Below are 10,547 nucleotides of genomic sequence, written 5' to 3'. Positions count from 1 at the left end.
ATGCTAAGGTTGTCGGGTTGAGCTTTTTGATTAGATTAAGGTTTTTGAGCCCATTTAATTTGTTCCTTTGGACTTCCTATGTTGGTGGCTATGGTCTGTGGCCCAGATCCATACTTTGCATGTATTGATGTTTTTTTTTTTAATTTTATCCACTCCTTAAAACACAGAAACTTCTTCTTCTTGTGCATATTGTCACAATGTCCAATAGTATACCCAAGGTTTATTTTTAGTACATAAGTGTTTGTTTTTGAATGTTTATTTTTTGTGTACTGAATGATCATTTTTAGATTTATTATCTAAAAATAAATTTTAGTATATTAAAAATGAACAATTATTCATGGTTTACAATATAATTTGCTGACAATGTCAATTGATTTCAGGCAGTGCAACCATTGAAATCGAGGACATGACACATTTGTTGGTACCAACTTAAACAATAGGTTACATAACTAATTAGGTCTAATAACCATCCATTATCTAGTCAATAGGTTACATAACTAATTAGGTCTAACCCTCTATTATCAAGTTGGGTAAGGGACGAAGGGGATTCCTTAGCTATCAAGCAAGGCTTAAGATCAGATTTGTTTCTTATTTGTTTTCACTTCTTGTTTGTCTAGTCTCTCAATGACAATTACTAGAACATTCATAAATGAAATAGTGTGGTTATCAAATTTACTATCCATAATATGTTAATTGCTTACATAATATGTTAAGTTGTTGTTAACAACAAAAAGGTACATAATTTGTTAACTATATGTACATAATATATTAACTGAAAATATATAATATGGACATACATAAGCTACAATGTGATCTCCAAGTCAACTGTCTCACTCAAAATAAAAGTTTACAATTCAGCAACGGGATTAGTATGTACAACGGTAGAAATCCTGGGTACACCAAAAATAAAATAAAATAAACTACAATGTGCATTGTGAATCATGAACAATTTGGGCTGAACAGATTTACTACCTACACTCAAAATATCTCTCCCTTTATCTAAGAGTAACTGAAGTTTCTCTTCACCAAAAAGTCATTTAATTTAATTTGAACATATTATAATGTACTTGGTATATCATTCAATTTGTGCATAAAAAGTGGATGGGATTATTCTTTGCCTTTATGTTAGTCTCACATTTACGCCGGAAAGAAAAAGAGTAAATTATAAGTCATTTATGCAATAGCAAACTAATATTATGGACAATTTAATTATAAAACGAATTTTACTCAAAATACACCTTCAAGTAACGACGACAAGTTTTTCTGTAAATCAAATAAAGCAAACTAATAATATGTGTTTTTAAATGAAAAAAAAAAAAAAAAAGTCATGCATGTGACCCTCATATGGAAATGAAGAGACATTTTGGAGCCACGGGGTGATGGGCAATTCCCTGCCCATACATATCACGGAGCAGATTATATAACTAAACTATACAATAAATTATATTTTTAACATCTCAATTATTCTTTATTAATTTGTAGTCTATAACTTTTCGTAGTTACAATATACAATTTAATTTTCTAAATTGTTACACTTTTTTTACCCTAGAGTAACAAATTATTAAACTACATTAAGATTTTAAAGTACATACATATTTTAGTAATTTATTATATTTGTTCTTTACAATCTTTTCAATTTCAATATTTCATATGCAGACCAGAGAATTGATAATCTTCTTCTTTAAATTTTTCCTATGCAATTATAAAATAATTAAAAGACTAAAAATACATTTTCCTTAATTATATGTTAAAAAATGGTAATTGGTTAATAATTACATAAGGTCCTAACATAAGAATAAGTATAAATAATAGAGTTCAACCAAAAATAAAAAATAACAAAATACATTGATTCAAGTATATCAAATCTAAGCCACTTAAATATGAGGGAGCAACGTAACTCTGAAGGGGACCAATTAAGACTATTGAATTATTTTTATTTTACAAGATATATAGATAGATACCATTGTAGTATGTTGGAAGTTGGAACGAAGTCGTCAAAGATTGAAGGCGGTAAGCGTGATCAAGGGGGCCATTCTTTTGGTAAAAGTCAAAACAATCCGAATGTTTAGGGTGTCGTATTTGTGATATGATAGAGGCTTCAATTCAACATCTTCCAACACCATCAGAGCATTGGACGCTCCTGATCAAGTGGTCAGCATCTATAAGAAAAATGCACCTACACAATGGTTAAAATTTGTTGATTTTGAGTAAAATTTTTACGCATTGTCTTTTTAAAAAGGACAATAGTTAAAAATCGTTGTCTAGAATATTATTGAAATTAATGTCGAAAGTCGCGCACATAGACAACGATTTTTAGCTGTTATCTTTTCTACAAAAGACAATAATTAAAAAATAGTGTCTATTAAATATTGTTGATAGTCACACACATAAACAATGATTTTTAACCGTTGTCTATTAAGTGTGGTTAAAAATCATGCAGCACAGACAACACTTCCACAAATATATGTTGAGAAGATTTGACAGATTCCATAAATACAGCGTGTGACTCACGAGCTGAACACTTGATTAATCATTGTAACCAAAGTCTACGAATATGACACCAAATATCTTGAATTCCTCCAAATAATATATTAATTCAATTATAAATGTTTATGCATTAATACTAATGATATGTAATTAACTTGTAAAAAATAGTGAAAATAATTACATTCTCCGAAAAAAATTGCTCGGTCTAATAGGATAGATCAGAGTCAAAAATTCCTTCCTTCTCGTATAGTATGTACTATAAATAAATTAATATATAGCTTGTTCCTAATTGCTGGTTTGTCCTTAATAGGTTGACCAGTTCACAATTAAAGAACCTATCCTCCACCATCTAAATATGATCATTGATCAGCAATGAGTATTGAGCATATAACTATTAATATGCAATCTAACTATTAGTTTATACCTTTAGTTGAGATGAAACACATACTTTAATTTGGTATTAGAGTCATACTATATGTCAAAAGTCATCACCCGATAGCCTATTTAAACTAGTTTGAATCCAATATCCTATAAAATACTAATAAAAATAAGAACTTAATTTCCTAACTTATTTAAATTAGTTTATTAACCGGTTCTTGCAATATTGATCAGTCGTTACATGTAAACTAACTCGTGATACTTGAACTAAACTATAAGACTAAATTGTGATGCTTTCGCACTAAACTCAAATGATTAGATTGAACAATGAATAACTTATTTAAAGTGGCCTGGTTTGAAACCATTATTCTATCAAATACCAATACATGAACATTGTTCATATGTTAATGATACACACACATAAGAAATTATATTTTATGTACTTTTAATTTTTTTTCCAGTTTCTTATTGTTATTATCATATGATTATTATTTTATATCCAAATTGTTTTACGGTTTCACGTGCAGTGAAGTGAAGGGGAAACTGTCTCATGTAGTCATGTGACTCTGCCACCTTGCGGTCCAACTCTAATTTGCAAAGGAGGCAGTGGGGATCTGTGCAATGTAATGTCGTGTAGTGTATATATCTACTATATATATTCTATTATATATATCTTTTCTTAAGATCTGCTCGAGGAAATTTTTTTATATTTTTAATCTTTAGCAAAAACTTGCATAAGAACGAGTCGGGTCAATATCAGATGTAATGTTTATACTCAAAAATGTAATATTAATAGGAATAAAATATTTATTATTTATATAGAAAGTGTAATATTTTGAAGAAAAATGTAATAATATTTTTACATTTTGACATTGTTTGATAACATAGTTAGCTTATCAACTAATTTTGACTTGTTTGATCACTATTAGTTGTTTGATCTGGTTAAACAACCAATGAACGTTTGGTTAACCAGTTTTTTGTAACAACTTGTTTCTCCAATATGCTAAAATTCAAAAAATTGCTCAAAGCCGTTTTTTTGATAAGCTTTTTGAGAAAATAAATTAGTTATTAGATAACAGTTAATTTACCAAACATCATTCTACAATCAGCTAATGCTATCGACTAGTCAAACTCACTAACACAATTAGCTAATAGCAATTTATCAAATCCCCCAATATGGAGAGGACTTCCATATATGAACAAAGATTGGGTTGAATTTCTTGTTCGCAAAAGTATATTTTGTGGTATTGGATCTTGAAGTTGGGCATGCTAATTTACCTTCTTATGCGCCTTATAAGGGGCTAACGTACTCATGGAATCCGGAATGTATTTTGGCGAAACTAAAATACCTGAATTATTATTATTTTTTTTAAAAGGTTACTATGTATATATACATACATAAATGTCAGGCTAATTTATTATGTCAAGTAACTTAAGGGTAGGATTTACCAAACTAAAATTTAGGGTTGGGGCTATAAGGCTATTGAGTATTGAATATTGTGCTCATGCCAATAAATTCTAATTAAAATTTTAGCAATTTTCACAAATTACGTTTAGCAATTAATTACATGATAATACTTTGACTTTGTAGTATATATATATATATATATATATACTTTTTTATTATGTTAGTTTAAATGACTTTATATTTTATTTTGGTTCTTTATTTGTGAAGGTTCCTTGGGAAAGACTAGATAAGGCTCTGCCAAGACCTGCTCATTAGCATAGTTTCCATTTGATTTTTTTTTAGATACAAATAAACGAAAAGGTAGATATAATTCGGAGAAATTCACATAAACCGTAGTCAAGTTATTCTAACACAATTAATCATTTATTATAAGATATAAGTATATAACACTGTAATAAAATACAAAAACATCGTTAGCGAGTTATTATTACATATGACTATATGAGTGATCATGTGCATATCCTCAGATAGTGACATAAACTAACATAAATATATAATTGTACAAATAAAGTTTAAGAAATATTCTTAGCATGATTAGTTCTATTAGGGTTTGATTAATTAAAATGTTAAGAGTTGAATTTTTTTTAATACACAATATTTTTAAATATTAATACAAAATTACAAATCAATCAAATTACAAAATATATTTCGATAAATTTGAGAGTAAGATGGTAGTGGGTTACAAACATTGGCATGTGTAACCTGCAATTAAATGGGTCCAGCCTAGCGTCAAACCTAACTTACCTAAAAATTAAGTTAAACGGGTAAATTGACCGAGACCGTTTTGACAATCATTGTTAACATTATTTGAGTAATTAAGTATTTGACTAAATATATGTTTTGTTTGCATTCAAAAAAAAATATATGTTTTGTTTTAGTTTTGTATAACTAACTTGTATATTTAACATATAAACGTATACCTGTATTTGTTAGTTAGCATTTCATTTTTGGACGCTACTTCAATCTTGATTTTTATTGTTTTATGTTTATTTTGTAAAAGGGTATATACAATAATATTTTCAGAAGTTTTAAAATGTAGGTCAAGGAAAATGACAGGTGCCAACCTAAATTCAAAGGTATACGCTCTTATCCTCATTTTATCTCAAATAAATAATTATTGTGATTGTGATTTACAAAAAAAAAAAAAAAAAAAAAAAAAAAAAAAAAAGATCTGTAACGTAACCAATTAACCATTATCTAAATGTATATTATATTATTATGGGTGAAAATCGTCTCATGACCATAACCAGTAAAAGATCACAAAGAGATAACGTATTAGATTACTTATTAAATTATTGCTAATCAATTCAAACTAAAATGATTAATAGACTGTTACGAAAAGGCGAACTGAAATATTGTGCCATGAATTAACTTTTTAAAGTAGGATAGTATTACAACTTACAATATGCAAATAACTTAAATATAAAAAAGAAAAATTATCGTCAAGTAAACTGTAAACATTAGGATGTTAATTTAAAAGGGAAAATAATTTTTTACAATAAAATAAAATATGGTTAGATTCCTAATAATATAACTACATTAAAATATTGCCAAGACGCCGCAGGTGTTGGCTTTGATGCCTAGATTTGTGTTGGCCATTGCTTTATGAATGTATATTGCTATTTATTTTAGAGACATGTTTGGATAATTATATTAATCAAACGTTGTTAAAAACATTAATGCTTTTCATGCCCGACACAAACATCTATGCCTTCTGATCGTCTTCTCTCTGCACATGAAAGAATAAAACTTTTTTGTGCACTTAAAAATTGCTAAGTAATGGAAAGGTGAATAGCTTTGAGATGTGGAAGAAAATCTAACCTTTTTTTTTTTTTTTTTTGAAAGTTACTGGCTCTATTACATTGTAGTATCTGTTCATATACTTTCTCAACCTACTGAAACACAAAGAACCAATAACGCCTCCACTGAGGCTTGAACTCATAATCTTCCAAATGGAAATCCAACCCGGATACCATTAGACCACATAGTCCTGGTGGAAGAAAATCTAACCTAATTGATTTAGTAATTACAAAATTTTAAATGTGTAAAAAAAATCAATTAATTAATTTAATAATTACAAAATTTTAAATTTATCTCTTTACCTAAACTGATTTATTTTCATATGATATTTTATCAGTTAGATTCACAAAAATGTGTTTTATAAGTGCACATCTTCATATAACCACTATGAATTTATTGGATTAAAAAAAAAGGAGAGAGAGAGATTCATAAAGTATAAATTTCTTCAAATGTAACTTGTTTTGAGTTATTATCGAATTGAATCACCATTTTGTTAGATTAACTAAGCATTTAATAAATACTGATAATTTCATGTGTTTTGACTATAATAATTTCTTTTATATAAAGTTTAGCTTTGGATTTTTATATTTTTAGTATTCAACTTTTTGAATACTTCCTTTCAAAAAAAAAAAAAACTTTTTGAATACTTAAAAATGTTTGCAACATCCTCATATGTAATAATGATAATTTTTAGTAAAATTACTTTGGTGTTCTAAATTAAATTATTTAACTAAAGTTAGAAGATTAAAAGTCAACTTTTTAAAAAAATCTTTACATAATAAAATTGAAAAATAGTTAGATGATTAAAAGAAAAAAGCAGTCCAAAGGTGGAAGCAAATTCTGAAAAGCAACGGGTCTCTCTCTCACCTTCCACACGCAAATTCTGAGGCTCTATGCTATTGGTATATATTACATTATTATATTACGCGTATTTCTCGAACCTAAAATTTAAAAAAAAAAAAATTAAAAAAATCCAAAATTGGTAAATCCATGTTCCCCCTGACGCACTAAACGTGTTATGTTACACCATGAGGCATGAATAATGACCCTTCTCCTCACTTCATAATTATTTTTACACTACTTTTAATATATTATTATATATTTACAGAACAAAATAAATAATTCCAACTACTATAAATAAGAATGAAAATTTTGACCAGTTCAATTAGTTACATGATTGAAGTTTTAAAACAGACTCGATATCAAGTTTCATCAAAGATAGTATAAAAGTAATGAAAGTATAAAAGTAATAAAGGTTTGTTTAACGATGCTCAATTATATCAGGTCGGGATGTAGGGGACCTTTGGAGTCTATTATAGGAGGGTGTGTAATGATAAATTTTACAAGTACGTGATCTTAGTCAGCAAAGAACCAGAAAGAGAAACCATTTAAATTGTTCATAGTTAATCGTTTCAAATAAAAAAGACTTATAAATCGCGACTAAAATAAGAGTCAAAGTTAAAATATTGTAGTTACTGAATCAACCGTCTAATCAACTTTGGTGGGTTGCCATTTTTGACAATAATATTTGGAAGCTGGTAGGGTGGTATATGCAAGGAAGAGGTTACAGAATCCATTGCCACCGAATATGACCTAAAGACCAGACCAGAAGCCAGACAACAGCCAACCCAGTACCAGGTTTCAACTTCCCATTCCTATTCCCATTAATACACGCAAATGCCTCAGAGAAATCTATGAACTTCTGTCCATTCTATGCCTTTCTTTACCCACTCCCCGCCGCCTCTCGCTCTGCGTGTTTCTTCCTGTAAACACCTCTGCTCCGCCCCATACCCAACACCGCGGAACAATCTTCTCTGAACCAAAATCTCACGAACCCATTTCGAAATATATGCGTTTTTGCATATAAAGCTCTCGCCTTTACTCCGTTTTCTATACAAAAACAGCTCTTTTATCTCTCTCTCTCTCTCTCTCTCTGTGTACATATATATAGGGTGGTCGAGGACCAGGAAGGAGGATGGTGCACTACCAGAGAAATCATCTGCTGGTGAAGAAAGGAGGGTTGGTTGATGGTGATGAAGAAGATGAATCTCATCACCACCTTCTGGGTTTGGTGTGGGGGAACAGTGGCTATAACAAGAGAGCAAAGCCCAATCTTTTGTTTATCCTCTTTCTCTCTCTCTTGTCTTGCAGCTTTATCTTTGCACCTCATCTCTTCAGTGCTTCTCCCCCTACTTTTTCTCTCTTGTGTAAGCTCACCTCACCTCTCTCTGCTCCATTTGCTTGTAAGATTATCCTGTTTTCTGATTGTTTATTGACAAATATGTGTGGGTGCAGATTCGTTTGGATTTGAGGGTGAAGGACTTGCTTCTGAAATCGATTCATATGCTTCCCTTTGTTCCTCTGCCCCCAATGGTTAGTTTTCTCTCTGCTTTTTCTCCACTCCATAGCTTAAATCTCTGTGTTTGTATGTGTGTGTGTGTTCTTATTTATTTCAATTACCCCTCTATTTTTGGTCTGAAGATGGATGATTTTCATGTTATTTTTTGGGTACATCTGCAACTATTTTTCCATATATTTCTTGTATGCAATTACCATTAGCATATATCCATATTTCTATTTTTTTTCCCCAAAAATTATTTGGCTGTAACAGTAGTGTCACCTTTGAGTCATTGAGCCCATGTTTACCATAATTTATCCATCTACTATCCTGTCTGGTCGAGATGTAGGGCCTAGATAGGTACCTTTTGTGGGAAGTTGTGTCACTTATGAAGCTAATAAGGAAATTGCCATCTTTATCAATGAGCTGGAAGTTTCTCCTTGTAGATTAATTTCATCATTATTGCATAGTATCTGAAAGTGGATTCAAATTTTTGTACATTTCCAGGTTTACATGTTAGGAGAACTTTCTTGTTTTCTTGTATTTGTAGAAGGGAAGCTGTGGGAATAGTAATGGAACAGTATAATAGCAATATCAAGTGCTGGTTTTATGCCATTTTTTTTAAAAAAATTGATCTTTTTGCAGGTACTATTTGTTGTGACAGAAGTAGCTTTCGATCCGATGTGTGTATAATGAAAGGGGATGTAAGAACAGATCCCGCTTCATCTTCAATTGCCCTCTACAGAAGCTATGGTCATAACCGATACATTTTGGGCTTGTCTGGTGACAACGATAAGGCGGTTCCAGTTGAAAAGATCAAGCCTTATACTAGGAAATGGGAAACGAGTGTGATGGACACGATTGATGAATTAGATCTTGTTGTGAAGAACAAGAAGGATTCTGGGATTCATCACGCGTGTGATGTCCAGCATGATGTCCCTGCTGTTGTGTTCTCGACGGGAGGGTATACTGGGAATGTGTATCACGAATTCAACGATGGGATTTTGCCTCTCTACATCACTTCTCAGCGTTTCGATAGGAAGGTTGTGTTTGTCATCCTTGAATATCATAGCTGGTGGATTTCCAAGTACGAAAACATCCTTTCTCGCCTTTCTGAGTATCCTGCAGTGGATTTTCGAGATAACAGAACCCATTGCTTCCCTGAAGTTATAGTTGGCTTAAAGATCCATGATGAGCTCTCCATCGATTCTTCGTTGATGAAAGGGAACAAGAGCATCAGAGACTTTAGGCAGCTGCTAGACCGAGCTTATCTCCCTCGAATTACAGGCCTTATTCAGGAAGAGGAAGAATCAAATTCCTCAACCGAGATAAAGGTGAAGAAGCAAAACGTGAAGTCACCTAAGCTGGTTATAGTTGCTAGGAACGACTCACGAGCAATACTTAACGAGGACTCGTTGATTAAAATGGCTGAAGAAATTGGGTTCCAAGTTGAAGTTTTGAGGCCTGCAAGGACCACAGAGCTCGCGAAAATTTACAGAGTTCTGAACTCAAGCGATGTTATGATTGGAGTTCACGGGGCTGCCATGACACATTTCCTCTTCTTGAACCCCGAGTCTGTCTTCATCCAAATCATCCCCCTGGGAACAGACTGGGCAGCCGAGGCTTACTATGGCGAGCCAGCAAAGAAGATGGGATTGAGGTACATTGGCTACAAAATCCTCCCGAACGAGAGCTCGTTGTACGATGAATATGACAGCAACGATGCTGTTCTCACAGACCCTGATAGCGTGAACAAGAAGGGCTGGGAATTCACCAAGAAGATCTACCTCGATCGCCAGAATGTGAGGCTGCATCCTGGGAGGTTTCGGAAACGCCTCTTGCGTGCTTATTACTACACCATTGCCATGAAAAGAAATCATCAAAGTCAGTAACTTTTTTCTTATCTTGTCTCATTTCTGGGATTTTGCCATACATTCATCTCATTCTTTTCAGTGTTGTTGTATATTACTATGCAGAGAGAAACAGTAACTATTGTAGAGACTAATGAAACATTATTGCCTTTTGTGTACATCAGTGTATAAAAACAATAAAAAGATTGCATTCTCTTAAACGTAT

At 31.6% G+C, this 10,547-nt stretch overlaps 1 protein-coding gene across 3 annotated transcripts; it reads left to right on the top strand.

The window, feature by feature from the left end:
* Positions 1-4,448: 4,448 nt before the first annotated feature.
* Positions 4,449-10,539, top strand: LOC109182010. 3 transcript variants are annotated; one of them, XM_019332017.1, is made up of 4 exons: positions 4,449-4,477; positions 8,106-8,340; positions 8,429-8,506; positions 9,117-10,539. In XM_019332017.1, exons 2-4 carry the CDS (start codon positions 8,109-8,111, stop codon positions 10,361-10,363), a joined length of 1,557 nt encoding a protein of 518 aa, XP_019187562.1. In that variant the 5' UTR covers positions 4,449-4,477; positions 8,106-8,108; the 3' UTR covers positions 10,364-10,539. The 3 variants fall into 3 exon arrangements, with proteins under 3 accessions (XP_019187562.1, XP_019187561.1, XP_019187559.1); XM_019332016.1 differs by having other exon boundaries at positions 4,455-4,473; XM_019332014.1 differs by lacking the exon at positions 4,449-4,477 and having other exon boundaries at positions 7,697-8,340.
* The last annotated feature ends 8 nt before the right edge of the window (positions 10,540-10,547 follow it).

The sequence above is a fragment of the Ipomoea nil genome, unplaced genomic scaffold (genome assembly GCF_001879475.1).
Source record: "Ipomoea nil cultivar Tokyo-kokei standard unplaced genomic scaffold, Asagao_1.1 scaffold1043, whole genome shotgun sequence".
Classification (NCBI taxonomy): domain Eukaryota; kingdom Viridiplantae; phylum Streptophyta; class Magnoliopsida; order Solanales; family Convolvulaceae; genus Ipomoea; species Ipomoea nil.
The sequence above is the reverse complement of the archived record's forward strand: the minus strand, read 5'-3'. Positions and strand labels throughout refer to the sequence as shown.

What these genes read in the sequence shown, in the direction of transcription:
- LOC109182010 (XM_019332017.1), top strand. Translation starts at nt 8,109, where the DNA reads ATGGTGCACTACCAGAGAAATCATCTGCTGGTGAAGAAAGGAGGGTTG. An exon ending in CCCTACTTTTTCTCTCTTGT is followed by an intron (nt 8,341 to 8,428) that starts GTAAGCTCACCT and finishes GTGTGGGTGCAG; the next exon opens with ATTCGTTTGGATTTGAGGGT. An exon ending in TTGTTCCTCTGCCCCCAATG is followed by an intron (nt 8,507 to 9,116) that starts GTTAGTTTTCTC and finishes ATCTTTTTGCAG; the next exon opens with GTACTATTTGTTGTGACAGA.